Genomic DNA, 19,770 nt, shown 5'->3' on the forward strand with positions numbered 1-19,770 from the left:
AAATCTTTAACAAAGTGACGCGTAACAACATCAAACAATTTATTATCGAAGACTTAAAACTAAATATATTTTTTTTATAACAATCATTATTTTTAACAATATTTTATTATAACATTCAAATATTGTTTGGAATCAATTTTTCTTATTATGTTATAATATATATGTTATCTATAACTACACTTCATTACGGCCGCCCAAAAAATATCGAGACAAAATAAATTTTAGAAACTTTTGACTTTATATGTTATCTAGTACAATCAATTAGATTAACAGTCGTACTGCTGGTCACCCAAAAAAAATAAAATATAAGGAGTAATAAATTTGAGCCTTCGAAATTAAATTATCTAAGCTAACATTATTGGTGGATGATATCTAACATTTTGAAGCTAATTTGGAAAAAATTTTGTAAATACATAATAAGCCAATCAAAAACGATATTGCGATTTCTCCTTTCAGTTATACTCCTCGGCGGTCATATAATCGGCGATTGTTTTCCTTTTCTTTTTTTTTTTTCATTTCCGTACGTAGCTCCGACCAGCGCCATTATGAATGAGAAGGCCAACGTTACAAAGGAGCTCAATGCCAAGCACAGAAAGGTATCCACTCAAAATTCTCATTCTTATTGCCTTTGATTTTTTTTTTTTTTTTTTTGATAACCATAGAGTTAAGGCTAGCTAACATGCATGCACTCGACTAATTCCCACAAGTACCATTTAACTCTGTCCTCCAAAGCTAGAAAAAATCACATCAGATTTTTGGCTTTGAGCGAATTTGAATCTGAGACCTCATGATTCTCAATTAGGTGTGGTAAACGGGCGGGTCGGATCGGATATGAGCGGGTCGAAAACAGATAATTCAATATATGAATTATCAGACCCGATCCGTATTTGAGACGGATAAAAAACGGGTTATCCGGCAGATAATCCATATTATCCATGGCTTTTTGAATATGATCACTTATGAGAGAATTTCTAGTCTCTCAAACATGAGGAACCCCCAATTTGAGGCTTTACAAATGTAAAAGTTAAACACATTAGTTATCCATTGGTTATCCATTTTCTAAGTGGATAATATGATTTTTATCCGTATTCGACCCGTTTTTAAAAAGTTCATTATCCAACTCATTTTTTAATGGATAATATGAGTGTATAACTGCTTTCTTTTAACCATTTTGCCACCTCTATTCTCAACACACTTCATTGACTGTAGGCCACGCCCTTGGGTGCCTTATTGCCTTTGTTCTTATTTTGATTTTAATAGCCGAAAGTTTAGCTTTTGGTTATTGTTTGGTGGATCAATATCGCTCGTTGTTCTTATCATCTTATTTGAGATTTGAGGTTTATGATCCTTTTTTCGATTATGTAACTGTCGCTCTATTGATAATTAATAAGTGAACCGTGTGATTAGTGAAATTTCAAATGAAGTTTGTTGTTCAATCACGGATACATCAGTCAGAACAACCAGTTTGATTTATTTGAGCTGTTAATTGATATGTCTAGATGTTAGCTTTTCAGGTTCTAGCTAACATTTTTAACTGAGTGAAAGTTAGAAAAATATTAAACAGTAGATGTAATTATCCGTATAAATCATTCTGGTGATAAGTTTGCTACATAGACTTGATCAACAACAATAAAGACAACTGCGTCTCAACTCCAAGCTAGTTGGGATCAACTATATGAATCCTCACTATCCAATTTGTTCCATTTGAACCTGTTCCATTGCAGTATTCAATAATTTAGGTTCTCCAGCATTAGAAGTTTTCCACGTAGAATTGGCCATTCATGAAAAGACGAAGAAAAAAGAAAAGGTCTTTACATGGAATTGCTCCCCCGTCATGATGGAGGAGAGACATGTCTAGACAACTAGGAGTTTAAGCCAATCACTTACTGAAAGCGTATCTTTCCGTCTTGCTTAAATTTGAATTCCCAAAGTTATGCTAGCATCCTTAGTTGGAGGTGTTAAATTATAAGTACACAGTGGCGGAGCTAGAAATTCTAACAAGGGGATTCAAAAAACACTACATTAAAAGTTTTCTTTGTGAATCTTGTGCATTTGGCCTGCACAATTTGTTTCCTGGCTGGTTTCATTTTCCTTTTACATGTGCATTCATGTTCAATATAATAGCGGACTGTGTTTGTTCACAGATTCTGGAAGGACTCCTTAAGTTGCCAGAGAACAGGGAGTGTGCAGATTGCAAAGCCAAGTATGTACTAGGATATAATTGAATTTGATATTGTGGAATCAGAACTTATGCTGCTGAGAGGATTGTTGATATTAAACAGGAATTGCCTTTAATGTATTCTTCTTTTTTATGCAGAGGTCCTCGATGGGCAAGTGTGAATCTGGGGATCTTCATATGTATGCAATGCTCCGGAATCCACAGAAGTCTAGGGGTGCACATATCAAAGGTAATTTATTGACTATTCTACTGTCAATCCGTCATCATATGTGAGATTTGCTAGATATGTCTGAACTATGAAATGGTGCAATAGTAATAGTGCATGTTTTAATTTCTAGGTCTTGTAGCAATTGATAGACTATTAAGGCTCATAGTCTTGATTGACTTAAGAACCATTTGAACTACTAAATATTATGTGTAGCGTATACTTATTTTATCCTTTTCCAGCTGACAGCACCCTACTGAAATACATTGATCCATAGATCACCCAGATGGAGATGACTCTACGTTTATTGATTCACCTTAGAAATGACTGTCTGTGAACGTCTCATCTCAGCGCTTTCATGTTTGTCCCCAACACATACATTTCTGCCTTACATGAAACTTGGGCAGATGTGGATGTCATATAGCAACGGGTTCAATTGAACCCATAACTTTTGACATAGAGTATAAATTTATGTGCAAAAATTCACTGAACCATAACTTTCAGTATATAATGAGTTCAATACTAAGAACTTTAAAGGTTGAACCTATAGAGTTTAAATCCTGGATCCGCCTCTGAACTTGGGCAGTGCTTGCTTGTGATAGATAATTATGAGAATATATGCAAAACATGCTTTACATGATCTCTAGCATATCTATTGATAATATGGTGATATCCTGGTGATCAGGCTGTTGAGTGTCTTTTGGACTCGAAAATATGCTTAGTTTTGTGACATTCTTATGCCAGCTTCGTCCGAGATCTAAATATGTATATTTACTCCAATTGATGTTTATATATGATGCTCTTTTCTCTTTTTTTGATTCACATGGTATAGTGGATTTCATTTTTTTAAAATGTTTGTGAAGTCTAGAACTAGGGAAGATTCTCTAGAAGAGGAGGATCAATATAGCGTGTGTCCAGGAGACTAGATAGGTGGGCACTAGGACGTGTGAGGTTAACGGGTGTAAACTGTGGTACTCAGGGGGCGCTGGGGAACTAGGGGCAAGAACGGGGTAGGTATCTTAATAGACAGGGATCTCAGGGAGCCGGTGGTTGATGTTAAGAGAGTGAACGATAGATTGATGGTTATTAAGCTAGTGGTTGGTGGGCTCACTTTAAGCGTGGTTAGTACATACGCACCGCAAGCGGGCTTGGGAGAGGAGGTCAAGAGGCAATTCTGGGAGGATTTAGATGAGGTAGTGCGTGATGTTACGCACGCCGACAAGATTTTCATATGAGATGATTTTAATGGACATATTGGGGAGACGGCTAGGGGCTATGATGATGTACATGGCGGGTTCGGTTTTGGGGTTAGGAATGAAAGTGGTTCTCCGTTGCTGGATTTTGCTAGAGCCTTTGATTTGGTGCTAGCTAACCCGTGCTTTCAGAAGAGGGAGGACCACTTGTTCACGTTCCGGAGCGCGGTAGCCAAGACTGAGATTGATTACTTACTCTGCAGAAAGAGGGATTGAGGTCTTTGCACTGATTGCAAGGTTATTCCGAGTGAGTCGCTTTCGACCCAACATAGGCTCTTGGTTATGAACTTGGAGATTAAGAGGGAAAAGAAGCAGAGAGCGGTGTTTGGTCAACCTAAGATCAAGTGGGGAGCCTTGACTGAGGACAAAGCTCAGGCATTGGGGGAGAAGTTGTTAGATATGGGGGCTTGGAGGAGTTGTAGGGATGCGAGTAGTATGTGGACCTCGACAACGAACTGCATTAGGGAAGCTGCTAGGGCGGTGTTAGGGGTCACGAAGGGTTTCTCCAGGTGGTGGAATGGAGAGGTCTAAGGTAAAATAGAAACCAAGAAAGCGGCGTATATGAAGCTAGTAAAGAACGCCGATAGGGAGGAGAGGAGGACGCTTATGGAGTGTTATAAGAAGGCTAAGAAAGAGGCGAAGTTAGCAGTCACGGTGGCTAAGACCGCAACATTTGAACACTTGTATGCGGAACTTGGGGGCAGAGGTGGTGACAAAAGATTGTTCAAGTTAGCCAAGTTTCGAGAGAGGAAAGCTCGGGACCTAGACCGAGTGAGCTGAATCAAAGACGAGGATCACAAGGTATTGGTAGAAGAGGCGTGTGGGGGAGGGTGGTGGAGAAGAGGGTGAGAAGGAGTGTGTCTATTTCGGAGAATCGGTTCGGTTTCATGCCGAAGCGTTTGACCACAGAAGCCATTTATTTGGTGAGGAGGTTGATGGAGCAGTATCGGGAGAGAAAGAGGGACCTGCATATAGTGTTCGTCGATTTAGAAAAAACTTACGATAAAGTCCCAAGGAAGGTTCTATGGAGATGTCTGGAGGTTAGTAGTGTTCTGATAGCATACATTAGGGTGATTAAGGATATTACGATGGAGCGAATACTCGGGTGAGGACTGTGGGAGGAGACTCGGACTATTTTCTTGTGATGATGGGGTTACATCAGGGTTCAGCTCTTAGCCCATTTTTATTTGCCCTGGCGATGGACGAGCTGACGCGCCACATTCAGGGGGAGGTGTCATGGTGTATGTTATTTGCATATGACATAGTGCTAATCGATGAGACGCGCCGCGGGGTTAACAATTGGCCGGAGCTGTGGAGGCAGACCCCGGAGTCTAAAGGTTTCAAGTTGAGTAGGACTAAAATTGAATACTTAGAGTGCAAGTTCAGCGTGGGGACGCATGAAACAGAAGTGGAGGTGAAGCTTGATTCACAAGTCATCCCCAAGAGAGATAGTTTCAAATACCTTGGGTCTGTTATTCAAGGGAACGAGGAGATTGACAAGGATGTTATGCATCGTGTTGGAGCGGGGTGGATGAAATAGAGGCTTGCGTCTGGTGTTTTGTATGATAGGAATGTGCCACCGAGACTTAAGGGCAAGTTCTACAAAGTGATAGTAAGGCCGACTATGTTGTATGGAGCTGAGTGTTGGCCAGTCAAGAAATTTCATGTCCAGAAGATGAAAGTAACAGAGATGAGGATACTAAGATGGATGTGTGGGCATACCAGAAAGGACCGAATTAGGAATGAAGTTATTAGGAACAAGGTGGGTGTGGCCCCTGTGGAAGACAAGTTGCGGGAGTCGAGGCTAAGATGGTTCGGGCATGTGAAGAGGAAACACACCGATGCCCCAGTGAGGAGATGCGAGAGGTTGACCGTAGAGGGTCAGAGGAGAGGTAGAGGGAGGCCTAGGAAGTACTGGGGAAAGGTGATTAGGCAGAACATGGCACTACTTCAGCTTACCGAGGACATGACCCTCGATAGGGAGGTGTGGCGGTCGAGGATTAGGATTGTGGGTTAGTCGAGAGTCTCTTCTAGTCGTACTAGTAGTATTAGTATTAGTCTTGTATTCTCCTATTCCGAGTTCCTTGTTGATTAGACGATGTGGCATTATTGCCGGTAGTTTTCGTACTTCTCTTATAGCTTCGTATTCCTAGTTTCTCTGCTATTACATGCTGTGCTATTTGTTTCTACTATCTTATTTCCTTGTCATTGTTAATGTTTGCTTATTGTGTCCTTTTCACTTTTCTTGAGCCGAGGGTCTATCGAAAACAGTCTCTCTTCCTTCATAAGGTAGAGGTAAAGTTTGCGTACACATTACCCTCCCCATACCCCACGTGTGGGATTGCACTGGGTTTGTTGTTGTTGTTGTTGTTTGTGAAGTCTAGAGATCCTACCAAGTAACGTTGAGCCTTGTGGAATATCATTCAAGCCGTGCTTGAGCTCTTGGGTTTCTGGTCAATGCCGATCTGTGCTTGAGCTCCCTTATGGACATGTCTAGGCAAGCAAGTTTGTCGAAAGCTCAAATTGGCTCAGCTCTTTTACATTCCTAACCTCAATAATCATCCCTTGTTCTGCCAAATTTCTGATTTAAATTATTTGGCTAAGATTCTGTTATTTGACGGTCTAATCCACTTTTTATGTATGGTAAATGCGTTGATCCTTGTTTTTTTTATAAATGCACGCTGATGTGTATCTGGACCATGTGCGATGAATTTCCATGCCTTCATGTGTTTCTAGATTTTTTTGTTTTTTGTAATGACTATTGTTGGATTTGTGAAAGATGCTTATTGTTTCAAAATTTTGTTATGTTTTCTGTTGTTTGCGAATTTTTGCAGGTTCGATCAGCTACTTTAGATACATGGCTTCCTGAACAAGTTGCATTTATTCAATGTAAGTTTTTTTATTAAACTCTTACAGTTTTGATGTTGATATCATACATAATTAGTAGCCTAAAACTGTTGATCTGATACATAAATAGCCCAATTGTACATAATCCCTTTTCTGATGCTGGTATAGCAATGGGAAACGAGAAGGCAAATAGTTATTGGGAAGCGGAGCTTCCTCCAAATTATGATAGAGCTGGTATTGAGAATTTCATCCGTGCAAAGTATGTCTTTACTAATCCCTGGCTTTAGCAATCATTTATCCTTTAATCTAGTATTTTGCAACTCATCTAAGGCAGTATCTGTGTTTTGCTTAGATATGAAGAGAAGAGGTGGATCCGTAAGAATGGGAAGGAAAAATCAGTTTCCAAGATTCAAGAAGAGTTGGCCACAGTGCAACGTCAACAACGTTGTGACAAAACTGGCCATGAGCATGCTACTAACTCCGGCGGTTCATCTAATGAGCAGATAAGCATACAACGCCCTAGCATAAAGCAAGATATACCTTCTGCTAGATTCAGTATACCTCTGCCTCCAAGAGCACCAGAGCAAGTACGTCAAACCTATGTTTCAAACTCTGAATCATATAGTTCAACTCATGAAAAAGTATCTTCGGATGTGGTTCCTCAGCAGACAAGTCAGAAGACACAACCAATTGCAGTCATTGAATCTGCAAAGCAGGTCGCAGAAGTTGCCTATCCTCCTAAAGTTGATATTGCTACTGATCTTTTCGACATGCTTTCTATGGATTCTCCAAATGACAATGGAGCAGAAGCTGCTTCTGTAGATGATAACTCGTGGACAGGTTTTCAATGTACGTTAAGTCACACTTTTGTAAGAACTGTCTTTTCTTTATCTTTACTTTCCTCTTTACCTTGGGGAGAGCATGGTCAATCCCAGTACAGACAAAAAACTTAGTTGATCTCCCCCCGATCTACCTAAATCTTGGTGGACAGGTTACACGAACTTTATTTTTTCTTTCCTCTTTAGCTTGAGGGAGAGCATGGGTTCAAATCCCAATAGGGGCAAAAAAGTTAGGCCACCTTCTCCCATAAGCCTAAGCCTTGGTAGGAAAATGGGATAATTCATGTAGCAATTGGAATAGTAGAGGTACGTGCAAGTTAGCTAGGACACCGGCATTATAACCAAATTGGAAAGAAAAAAAAAAAAGCATGGGCATTCTTTTGTCTATTTCTTTCTATTTTAGTATGATCCATAATTTTCCGTTCCCTCTACATCTACTTTTGAGTGAGGGTGAATGAACCCTCAGGTTGCGGGTTCAAGTCATCAAGGGAGCAAAGTAGGGAGCTCCTCCGAAGGGGTGAATGATAGTTTGAGAAAAGCAAAAACACTGTATTGCAGTTGCTATGTCATTTGTTTAGCGCATTTTATTCTAATCGAACCTTGTAAACTTCTCAGCTGCTCAAGAAGCAATAGCAGCAGCGAAAACTGGTGTTGCAAAATCTGATCATCGGAAATCCCAATCTGCTTCTGCGGTAGAAGATTTATTCAAGGATTCACCATCATTGTCATCATCAATTTCAACTTCTTCCTTGACCGAGAAGCTTCCAGAAGATGTCAAAAATGATATCATGAGCCTTTTTGACAAGGTATTATCCCTATTCAGAACTGGAGCTTTAAGTTGTTCTTGGTCTTTCTTATTATAGAAGGTGCAAGTAGCACACGTCGATGATAAAATAGAGGTCACTTGAAATGGTTTGTTTGGTCATGTCTTGCCTCGACCTCCAGATGCAACAGTATGTACTTACGAAAACATGGTGAGTGAAGGTGTTAAAAGGGGATGAGTTAGACCTAAAATTACATGGGAAGGAAATTGTCTCAAAAAACCTACAATCTCTTGGAATCCACGCAGGCCTAGCGAAAAATAAGGCATAATGGAAAAAAAAAGTTTCTATATTGGCGATACCTATTACTTGGGACTAAATTTTAATCACGGTAGTATGTTCACTTTAGGTATTATGTTCTCTAGGAGTCTTTTAGTCGAGATTTATATGTCAAGAGAAAATGTATAAAATTTCTATCATCGTCATTATTGTACAATATGGGCCTAAGATGAACTTAATAGGGGTTGCATGGTCAGTGAGGATTCATATAGTTAACCGTAACTTGCTCTGTTATTGAGGCATAATCTATATAGTCAAATTCCTTTTATTTAAAAATAATTTTGAGTTTTCTGCAGTCCAATATGGTGTCACCATTTGCTATGCATCAGCAACAACTTTCCCAGCTAGCTCAACAACAGTCTCTTCTAATGGCTGCTGCCGCTGCTAGTGGCGCTTTAAAAATCCCTGGGGATGTTCAACAAGGACCAAATGGCTCCAATATAGTGAATCAAAGTTGGCCAAATGTAAGCTACCAGTTCCCTGGAATGACGATGCCAGCCAGTGGAAAGACTGAACTGGAGAAATATTTGCAGTTCAAAAATGCATGAATGTTGAGTTTTTTGTTGGAATATTGCTATAAACTCTGCTAAAACTGTTTTTCGTTGCTTGTAAACTAGGTGGGCACTGGGGGAGCAACACATTTAGCTGGAAACTCTGTGCCACTTTCAACATCGAGGTGCTTACTTCTTGTTCTATGTCATTTGCGGACTGTAGATTGGTCTCATAATAGCTAGATTTAGATGCAACAAGTTCTTTTCTTGAAGGCATAATCTGAAGTGGAAAACCTGAGGATAGGTTCTGTCTAATTTTTTTAATTTTAAAAGAAAAAAATAGTTGTTAATTAGACACAACCTATCCTCAGGTTTTTTACTTCAGATTACACCTTTTGTCCGCATAAAATGGACTGTAGCATAATAAACAAGTTAAACAATAATAACTATGCCTCAGTCCTAAACAAGTAGGGGTCGACTATGTGAGTCCTCACTGACCATGTCATCTATATTATGAGGATTTATCATAATTTGGCAAGTTTTACGCCAGTTGGCAGCCTACTGCAATTCTCCTCCTTTATCAGCAATGTGAGCAAGCTTACATAGACGGAGTTTAGTAAAAGAGTTAACCGACTCAAACGAATAAAATTAATCATCAACTGAAACAGGGCATCCCGTAGATCTATTAGATGGTCATATATGGTAATCTTTTCCCTTTATTTTAAAATTTTGAGAGATCATAGCAGCTAATTTAGTCAAACCATAACATGAAAGCTTCCTTGAGAAAGCACTGCATCCACTACAAATTTATGACAATTTGTCTCTCATGTTTTATTACGATTTACCGCGAAGAGAGAGATTTTTTTTCTAGATATCATCTATCAGCTTCTGAGACAAGACATGTGTTGAACTTCGAACTAGTAACTTTGATTACTAAATTTGAATATTTGTACATTGCTCAAAATGATTTTAGGAACCTGAGATATTCTCATCATTAATAAAATTATTTGTCTTATAAAAAAAAAGGTTTTGGAAACTTGAAGATTTTGTAGCCACAACTATACTGGTGTGCAATCTGCTTTTGATAGCTAGTTCTACATTGGTTTGCCATCCAATTTTGATAGTTGAGTCTATACTATAACCAGGGGCAAATCTAGGCTTCATTTGAACCCATAACATTTAGCCTAGGCATGAATTTATGTGTAAAATATATTGGAATTGTTGAAAACATTGAACTATGAACCCAAAACTCAAACAAGGTGATGGATTATGTGGTTCGAACCCGAGTCCTGAACCCATAGAACCAAAATCCTGATCCATCTCTGACTGTAACATCTTGTAACCATTTCCCTTTTAAATACTCACTGTCTGATACACGATTATTAGAAAGGGAAGTTAGTTAGGAATTCAAAAAGTAGTTAGAGTTAGTTAGACTTGTTACAAGAGTTAGAGTTTGTTACAATAACTAACTTCAGTTAGTTGAAAGAATCTGTTGGCCGAAGGAATCTGTTAGAAGAGCTCTTGAATTTCATTCAATGTAATAGATATAAATACATTGTAGTACACAAATTACAAACATGAATAATAATACAATTCCTATTCTACTTCTTCTCTCTTCTTCTTCCCTTCTTCTTCTCTGCACTCGTTTACTGTTGATTTCTCGAATCATTCCTGAATCAACTCTGTGATCCTCGAGTTAACTAAACTCCTGCAATCGCGTAACACTGTCAGAAAATCTGGACTGATATTTTTATATTTCCTCTTGTATATTGCAGTGTTTACCCAATGGGACAGAATTCTTCGGGCAATGGTACAGTCCCCTCTGTACCGAGCAGAGATGCAGCAACCACACTTTCATCAAGTTCTACACAATCAACAAAAGAATGCGATTTCTCGTCTTTGACTCAAGGCATGTTCTCGAAACGCTGAAATTTTTTTGAGGAATTATACTAGTTTTTGGATCATAGTATACAAATAGAGTTATTAACATGAAAGTAGCTATCGGAAATCTATGCGTTACTAGGAAATTATAGACTATTGTAAAGAAACAATATTCAGTTTTCTATGGATGAGTTGATTAATATTTGTAGGTAGAATAATTAGATGTTGAAATTGAATGGACTTTTGGTCCTTTCCCTTCTGACTACAGAAGCAAAGCTAGCCTATTAGGTGCGGTTCGGAGTAACTCAGTCACGTTTGCTTAAACATTGTATTTGTAGTAGGGAATTTATTAAAAACATATAAATATTTAATTGTCAACCCAGTAACTAAGACAAGTTATGGGTTCCATGACAAATTTCAAAACTTATAAATTTCAAAACCTACAAATTTTAAATCCAGGTTCCGCCTCTTGGGCGTGAAAATAAAAAAAGGAAATTAAGTAAAGGACTCCAAAAATGAGGTAAGACCTTGGCAAGTGCGTTACAAATAGCTAGGGCATAAGTGTTTTGACTATTTCTTTGGAAAATCTCTCATTAAATATTTTCATTACTCGCCAATCTTCTCTAGTCATTTTTTATTAAACAACAAACTTCATGTGTATATATATTAACTTGTGTGAAAATTAACAATGAAAATCTTGCAAAATTTTTGAAATGGAGAACAAGTGATAATTCTATTTGTGCAAAAAGTATTACATGAGATATTTTACGTGGTCCTGGCTGTTGTAAGCACATAAAAAACATTTAATTTACCTATTTAAATAGAGGTGCTCAAACCATATGCACAGACCATTATGCGAGTGAAATATGTAATGGCATTCAAAGCAAGTACTTCCGCCACGGGCAGCGGGAATAAATAAATATTTTTAGGTGATACTTTGTTAATAATTTTTTTTTAGGTGTTACTTTGTTAAAGTAATCGGTCTAACCTTTGATTCCTGTAATTAAGATTTTCTTTCTCGCTCCTTCTGTAATTTCTTTTGATTTCATCCATTCTTTTTTACTTTAAGAGTGGGGCATATAGCACCTTGTGTCTCTACTTTTAACTAAAGGCAAACAACCGACATTACAAGCCAATTGAAACCTCCCGACTTGTTTGAGCCGTAGCAAGCTAGAGAGCACATGAGTCGTAAATAGGCCACTCACTCCTTAATAATAACAACTAACAACAACAATAATAATAATAATAATAATAATAATAATAATAATAATAATAATAATAATAATAATTAGATAATATTATATATCCATCCATATACAAAAATGAAAAAAAATAGTATTAAAGAAAAATCATTTGTTTTATAAAGTCTTCATTCCCGGGAAGACGAAAAAGCAGAGAGGGTCTACGACATGCTCATGATCACTTTGACTCCCTCCAAACTTGGATGCATTTCTGCCCCTCCTTTGCTGCAACAGATTTAAAATGGGGAATAGATGAAACTAATATTAGGTCAAAGAGGAGGAACTAAAACAGTTTGAGACTCTTTTCTGAAGGCTATCTACTGCTCTTCATACTTGAATATAGGTTCAAAAAAATTATGACTTCTTTACATGCAGAATCATGCTTAGAACTGCTTTTCTTGAGCCGAGAGCCTATCAGAAACAGTCTTTCTACCGCCACAAAGTAGGGGTAAGGTCTGCATACACATTACCCTCCCCAAACTCCACTTGTGGGAATACACTGGGTATGTTGTTGTTGTTGTTGTTCTTTACATGCAGAAACTTGTGGGAAACAACAGAGAAACCTTTACATATTCAAACAGGCATCGGTTTGACTAGACATTGATCTGCTAAAATGTTTGGATAGTTTGCACAGATAACACCAACAGCTTCCCTGGATACATAGCCAAATGCATTGAAGTGTAGCCAGTCCTGTTCCAGGACATCGAGCTGAAACCTGTAAAACAACATAATCTTTCATTTGTAGATTATGTGACGAGATTGTTGGGTTCACATATAACTTCAGCATCCAGGGCGATGGGGGCAGGGTCACGGTTAAAGGGCATTAACCAAAGTATCAAAATCATCATCAGATTGTCGTTGCAAACAACCTGTTTATAACACATTATTGCCAGCAATAAAATGGTGTAAAACTATAAGTGAAATAATTCTCCAGTGTAATAATTTATTACCTGAAGATAACCAGTTGTTAGGTACTTAACGTGATATTTCATGTGTCCCTTTTTGGTATTGAGGTTCGGACTTTTTTTTTCTGTCGACTAAGGGAAATTTGACAAGTTTAGTCAGCATGAGACGAGCAAAGTTGAGGTCAGACGAAACGGGATTGTGGTGTCAAAATGCAAACAATTTAGATATCTAGGCTTATTGTTTCAAGGGAATGGAATGATATCATACTCAAAAAATAGATGATGTTACTCATAGGATTAAAATAGGATAGTTGAAATGGAGAAGTGTTACCGAGGAGTTATGTGATAGAAGGATACCTACCAAAGTGAAACGTAAGTTCTATAGAACATGTATAAGACCAGCAACGTTATATGATACTGAATGTTGGGCCGCTAAAGTCTAACATATCCACAAGATTAGTGTGAAGAGATGCGAATGCTAAGATGGACTTGTTCATAAGATTAAAAATGACCACATTCTCCAGAAGTTGCAGGCACCATGCATTGAGGATAAATTAAGAGAAAGTCGCTTGAGATGGTTTGGTCATGTCCTGCGTCGACCAGTCTGTAAGTGTGAAACTATGGTGAGTGAAGGTGTTAAACGGGGTCGGGGTAGACCTAAAATCACATGGAAAGAAGTTGTCTTGAACGACCTACAATCATTGGAATCAATACAAACTTAGCTAAAATATAACACAATTGAAGAAAAAAAATTCATACATGTGATATCTACTAGCTGGGAATAGCTTTTTGAGAACTTCTAATATTATTATTATTACTATACATTACTTGTTAATCTCTATAACTATGCATTGATAGCTTAAAAAATTTACACCACGTTAAAAAATATATTGGTAGTGTAAGTAAATTGTATATAACTTAAATCTTTACCAAAAGAATTGTCCATTTGTTGCTTTTTGCTGGAACCAGGGGGTCTCCTTATTATTATATTATTACTATTATTTATATACACATACCATTTCAGCACATAGTGTCGGCCCTTTTCTTGAAACAAAGGGCAAAATATAGGCCGATTCTATCATAATAGAACCATGCGAAAAGAGAAGCTCTGATCAGCTAGAAATTATCTTAAAAAGATGCAGAATTTTAATTGGTTAGTAAACAAAATCAGAAGAGTATGTCTTGCATACCTATGAGATGGTAGAACCAGCAGAACTTTTCCTTAATCCCATGAACAATTTCTTTCCTGGTTCAATTCGATAAAAAGTAACTACAAAACCAAACAACTACTGGTCAGGGTACGATGATAATGTCCCATGCACGAGTAGAAGGAAGTAGGAATATATCATCTTCAGATTGTTTTCTTAAAACTTAAGTGGTACTCCAATGAACTTGAACATGCAACTAACCTCCTTTAGCTTGAAAACTACTTATACTACAGTCAAACATCTCTATAACAGCCTCGTTTGTTCCGAATATTTTTGGATGTTATAGCGAAGTGTTGTTATAGAGAACATATATTATATCATAACATAAAAATTGATTCCGAAAAGCTTGGCTTTTATAGAGAAGTGTTATATAGGGATGTTGTTATAGAGAGGTTTGACTGTACTACGATCAACTAATTCACTAATGGTCATCATAGATCAAAAGGATATTCTATCACTAATCTCAGTCAAAAAATGCATGCTGCATTAGCGGAAGGGATGCAACCGGCTATACCAAGTTTTGCTGGGACCAGCAGAGATTCTCCAGTTGGCACTCGACGTTCATGAGACAAGCAATGGTTCCGTGCCTGCAAAAAAAAAAAAAAAAAAAAAAAAAAAAATATATATATATATATATATATATATATATATATATATATATATATATAACATTAGTTTCCTCATCCTAAAAAGGAATAGCAAAAGAATAAAAGAACAACATCTTGAAGCATCCCTAGATAGTTTTAACCTAAAAGAGTTGAGCTTTGACACGTTTAGAAGAAGTTCAGAAAGAAGGGAGAAAATAAGTATCACAATTGAGACAGATATAGTTCAAAGTAGCATAAAAGTACTATGTATATAACTGTCTAAGCGCAATTTAACTGAAAACAGGAAAAGGTATGAACAGCTCTGTTTAGCTAGATTGCCTATAATAGTTGTCATTGTATCTTACTAAAGCAATCAGCCAAAAGTCGGTTATGACTGGTAATCACAGGCCTGCTTTTGCTCGAGGCACTTTCACAAGATTTAGCAAAGAAATGATTAAATACATTCTACTTGTCGACAAAAAATAAGTGACTCTTATTATACATAGTACAAAAGGATGGAGGCAGCATAAGCTGACTCTTAAAGAATCCACAACAACAACAAAAAAAACCTGTGTAATTCCACAAAGTAGGGTCTGGGGTAGAGTGTACGCAGACCTTACCCTTACCTTGTGAAGGTAGAGAGGTTGTTTGAATCATTCCAACAAATATTGAGAAATGATTGTGGGAGTAAAAGAGAGTTAACTGGTAAAATCAAATGCCTTAAAAATTCTTACAAGAACGAAATTCTTCTTTGAGCACTCCATGCACATAATTCCACCAAAATCCAACAGCAGATATGCGTCGAATGATACAATACATCCACAATGGACCAACTGCGAAGATAAAAATATTACTGATAAGAAACTTTTCTCACAAAGCTTACAAGTATATATACTTATGAACAAAGACCTTTTATTCATAGGCAGTAGTGGCAAAATGGTTAAAAGTAAAAAGTTATACACCCATATTATCCATTAAAAAATGGGTTGGATAATGAACTTTTCAAAAACAGGTCAAATATGGATAAGAACCATATTATCTACTTAGAAAATGGATAACCAAGTGGATAACTAATGGGTTTAACTTTTACATTTAAAGCCTCAAATTGGGGGTTCCTCAAGTGTGGGAGACTTGGAATTCCCCCCAAAAGTGATCATATTCAAGAAGCCATGAATAATATGGATATCCATATTATCCGTATCCATATTATCCGCAAGTTAACCCATTTTTTATCCGTATTAAATATGAGTCGGGTCGGATAATTTACACGTTTTTTGCATTACCTGTTTTCGGCACGTCCATATCCGACCCGCCCGTTTGCCACCTCTATTCATAGGCATAGCTAAGTTTCTATATGTAAAATTATGATTGATACCTTTTTCCACTCACCTTGCCACATGACTCACAATCTCTCCAGCCATCATCTCTTCTATGGAAAGTCTCGCAAAACCTATCGGCCTCAAATACAGAACTAGACGAAAAATAAGAACTAATCAAAAGGTAAATCACATTCATTAATAGCCTTATAAGCCTCAACATGTTACACCATATTAAGCTAAGTGAAGGGAGGGACTGATATCACTTCATCCAACTAAACAGAATTATGACACTCACAGTTTCCTGATTCGGAACTCGTCATGTCATTCATTTCTCCTTTAACCGCAGAGAGCAGTTAACATTCCATTCACCAAAAAATCAAGTTATATATTGACTTTTTTCGGCAGTCATTAGCAGTTAAAAAGAAATATATGAGAATACATTCTGACTTCATCTTTGGAAAATAAAGTCGTGCAGAAGCTCTTACTTGGAGGTCTTTCCGTATACAAGTCAAATCACCTAAGAGTGTTACTCGCCATAACCAACCACATAATTGATTAGTACTGATGTCAGTTTTAAGGCGAGTATCGACTTAAAACTGCCAAAAAATTTCAGAATGGAAATGCCAAAAAATTTCAGACCAGGCATTTTGAAATTGAATGGAAGATTAGATCAATTCCTAATAACCAGTCCAGAATACTTGCAACTTTTAGTCCACTTTATATCTTTTGGACAAGCAAGTTGCAACTAACAAAATGAATCCACATTCATAAAAATCAATATACTAACTGTACAAACAACTTACCCACGCACAGAGTGCTCTCAGCTAGTGCTTGGCATGGGGAGAGTGGGTGTACACCAAAAATATCAAATATATAAGAAATTAATCGAACCGATAGATGGATAGCTAGCAGTAATCATGAAAAAGGCGCACGACAAGACAGCAAAGAGAAAATACAGTTTATCAACAAATTGCTTGAGAAGTAAGAAAACTTGATACACGCAAACTAATTAAGAAAATACCAATGAAACATCGACATATCCAAATACTAAGCAACATCCAAATGAAAACTCCTCTTTTACACGCATTAAGTGCAAATCTACTGCCAGACACGCTCAATTCACAAACTTTAACAACCTACTCACTTTAAGGTTCCCATATTCTTGCACTATTTCTCACAATTTTATCATCACCAAGAAAGGATTTCGGACAGCTATGTATTGCATCCAGGTATTTTATGTGAGTGTTATGTTTTAAAAGTTTGCTCCAGAAACATGAAAACTTGAAACAAAGGAACTGATTAAAAGAAATGCCAATGAAACATCCACACATCCAAGAATTACAAAACCTACTGTTTTACACCCATGTATGGAAAATCTCTAGCCAGACTCAGTAACAAAATTCACAAACTTAAATAAACAAAACATTGAAAAAAGGATTCCCATCTCTGGGCACAAAATTACCATCATTAAGAAAGCATTTACGATACAAAAAAAAAAAAAAAAAAAAAAAAACACCTTTCGGCTGTTATTTTTATTTGTAAGAGCGGCTAAAAAAATATATTTTTCTAACTTAAAAGGCTTCCCCATTTCTGTCACAAATTATTATCACCCATAAAACTTTTGGTGGGACAAGTGAATAAATACTCACGCGCAAAGATGACAGAGCTGAGCGAACTTGCAACTGCGAAGGCGCCAACCATTTCTGAAATTATCTGACGTTGATTCTTCACAATGAAAGCAGGAACTTCTTGAGGAAAAAGAAGCCATTGAAGCTTTCAGAAGAGAAGCCATTGAAGCTTTCAGAAGAGAAGCCAAAGGAACCCTAACGGTATTGTTGTTAAGCTTTGCCTGTTTTGTTTAGTAGCAGATTTACCTTTCACTTTGTAGTATTTTAGAGAGACAATTATTTCAATTGAAACCCGCGCCATTTGGATACTCAATTGGAGAAGAAAGAGGAGGGAAATTAACCGACTTGGGGTGAAAGAGCGGGAATTTCTTTTGCAAATATAGCACTTGTAAAATACCCCTTCCACACAAAATGTTAGACTCGGATCTAATATTAGTATAATTTTTCAGTTTGCTCACATAATATTAATTTGTAGCCTAACGTTTGCCATAACTTATAGTAAAATTTTAGACCGTAGTCTAATATTTTCTCATAAAATATTTAGTTTCTTAGAAAAATCTTTAGATCGTGATTTAATTGATCCACCATTATAAACAAAAACTAAACAATTGATACAAAAAAGGACAATTAGTCACCAAGGCCCAACCATGGCCCATAAGGCGGGGATGTGTGAAATAATGGGTGATTGACATGAATGGCTCTACTAGGGGTGGTCTTTAAATATTGTCCTCGATTTTAAAGAGCAACAACGACAATAACAGCAACCTATTAAAATTTCACAAGTGGAGTCTGAGAAGGGTAGAGTGTACGCATACCTTACCCCTATCCCGGAGGGATAGAGAGGTTGTTTCTGAAAGACCTCGGCTCAAGAAGAAGAAAATAAATAATAGGCAATAGATCAATGATAGCACCAGAAGCCAGAAAAATAATACCAGCATCGTAAAAAATAAAAAATAAAAATGGAAAAGCAATAACAATAACGAGTAATAATGCCATAGAAAATAGTGTGAAAACTACATAAACCACTAACAAACCAAGGCGAAACATTATCAGCCTAGCCCTGCCCCTGATACAACATAGAAAAACGCTCAATTCTCTCCTAACCTACAACCATAATGCTCGACCTACACACCTTCCTATCAAGAGCCATGTCCTTGGAGATCTGAATTCGCGTCATGTCATACCTGATCACCTCACCTCAATACTTCTTAAGCCGCACTCTACCTCTCCTTATACCTACCAATGTCAACCGCTCACACCTCCTAACCGGGGCATCTATATTTCTCCTCCGCACGTGCCCGAACCATCTAAGCCTCGCTTCTCGCATCTTGTCGTCCATGGGAGCCACGCCCACCTTCTCCCGAATATCTTCACTCCTAATCTTATCCAACCTAGTGTGCCCGCACATCCATCTCAACATCCTTATTTATGCCACTTTCATCTTCTGGGTATGAGAATTCTTGGTTGCCCAACACTTAACCCCGTAAAGCATGGTTGGTCTAACCACCGTTCTATAGAACTTGCCTTTAAGTTTCGGTGGCACTTTCTTGTTACACATACTCCAGATGTTAACCTCCATTTATTCCACACCACTCATATACGGTGCGTGACATCCTCGCCTATCTCCCCACCCCTGGATAATTGACCCAATGTACTTGAAACTTCTTCTCTTGGGGATGACTAGTGACGAGCCTCACGTCCATGTTTGCTTCCCCCGACGCATCGTTGAACTTACACTCCAGATATTATGTCTTAGTACTACTCAACTTGAAACCTTTAGATTCAAGGGTTTGTCTCCAAACCTCCAGCTTTTCGTTAACGTCGTCTCGCGTTTCATCAATCAGAACTATATCATGAGCGAACAACATACACCATGGCATCTCCCATTGAATATGGTGTGTTAATGCATCCATTGCCAGGGCAAATAAGAGTGGGTTGAGCGCAGACCCTTGGTGCAACCCCATAACAACCAGAAAGTGCTCTGAGTCACCTCCCACAGTCCTAACCCGAGCCTTAGCTACCGGCACACTTTTCACCTCTAGGCATCTCCAAAGAACCTCCATGATAACCTTGTCATACACTTTCTC

At 37.7% G+C, this 19,770-nt stretch overlaps 2 protein-coding genes across 7 annotated transcripts; one reads left to right on the plus strand and one right to left on the minus strand.

The window, feature by feature from the left end:
• Window positions 1-356: 356 nt before the first annotated feature.
• Window positions 357-14,753, plus strand: LOC104088035 (ADP-ribosylation factor GTPase-activating protein AGD5-like). Of its 5 annotated transcripts, none has more exons than XM_070182007.1 (12): window positions 359-596; window positions 2,145-2,203; window positions 2,318-2,408; window positions 6,472-6,526; window positions 6,653-6,743; window positions 6,837-7,071; window positions 7,153-7,333; window positions 7,939-8,129; window positions 8,720-8,954; window positions 9,039-9,099; window positions 10,690-10,823; window positions 14,587-14,752. In XM_070182007.1, the coding sequence occupies exons 1-12, from the start codon at window positions 366-368 to the stop codon at window positions 14,637-14,639; spliced, it is 1,617 nt and encodes a 538-aa protein (XP_070038108.1). In that variant the 5' UTR covers window positions 359-365; the 3' UTR covers window positions 14,640-14,752. The 5 variants fall into 5 exon arrangements, with proteins under 5 accessions (XP_009590933.2, XP_070038105.1, XP_070038108.1 ...); XM_070182006.1 differs by having other exon boundaries at window positions 7,150-7,333; window positions 14,587-14,751; XM_009592638.4 differs by having other exon boundaries at window positions 357-596; window positions 6,837-7,333; window positions 8,720-8,887; window positions 9,041-9,099; window positions 14,587-14,753.
• LOC104088034 (B3 domain-containing transcription factor VAL3-like) lies at window positions 12,111-18,149 on the minus strand. 2 transcript variants are annotated; one of them, XM_070182008.1, is made up of 6 exons: window positions 17,705-18,149; window positions 16,126-16,207; window positions 15,471-15,569; window positions 14,664-14,736; window positions 14,132-14,211; window positions 12,111-12,751 (listed from the first exon to the last, which is right to left on the minus strand). In XM_070182008.1, the coding sequence occupies exons 1-5, from the start codon at window positions 17,845-17,847 to the stop codon at window positions 14,132-14,134; spliced, it is 477 nt and encodes a 158-aa protein (XP_070038109.1). In that variant the 5' UTR covers window positions 17,848-18,149; the 3' UTR covers window positions 12,111-12,751. The 2 variants fall into 2 exon arrangements, with proteins under 2 accessions (XP_070038109.1, XP_070038110.1); XM_070182009.1 differs by having other exon boundaries at window positions 16,112-16,207; window positions 17,705-18,068.
• Between the last annotated feature and the right edge of the window lie 1,621 nt (window positions 18,150-19,770).

The sequence above is a fragment of the Nicotiana tomentosiformis genome, chromosome 8 (genome assembly GCF_000390325.3).
Source record: "Nicotiana tomentosiformis chromosome 8, ASM39032v3, whole genome shotgun sequence".
NCBI lineage: Eukaryota > Viridiplantae > Streptophyta > Magnoliopsida > Solanales > Solanaceae > Nicotiana > Nicotiana tomentosiformis.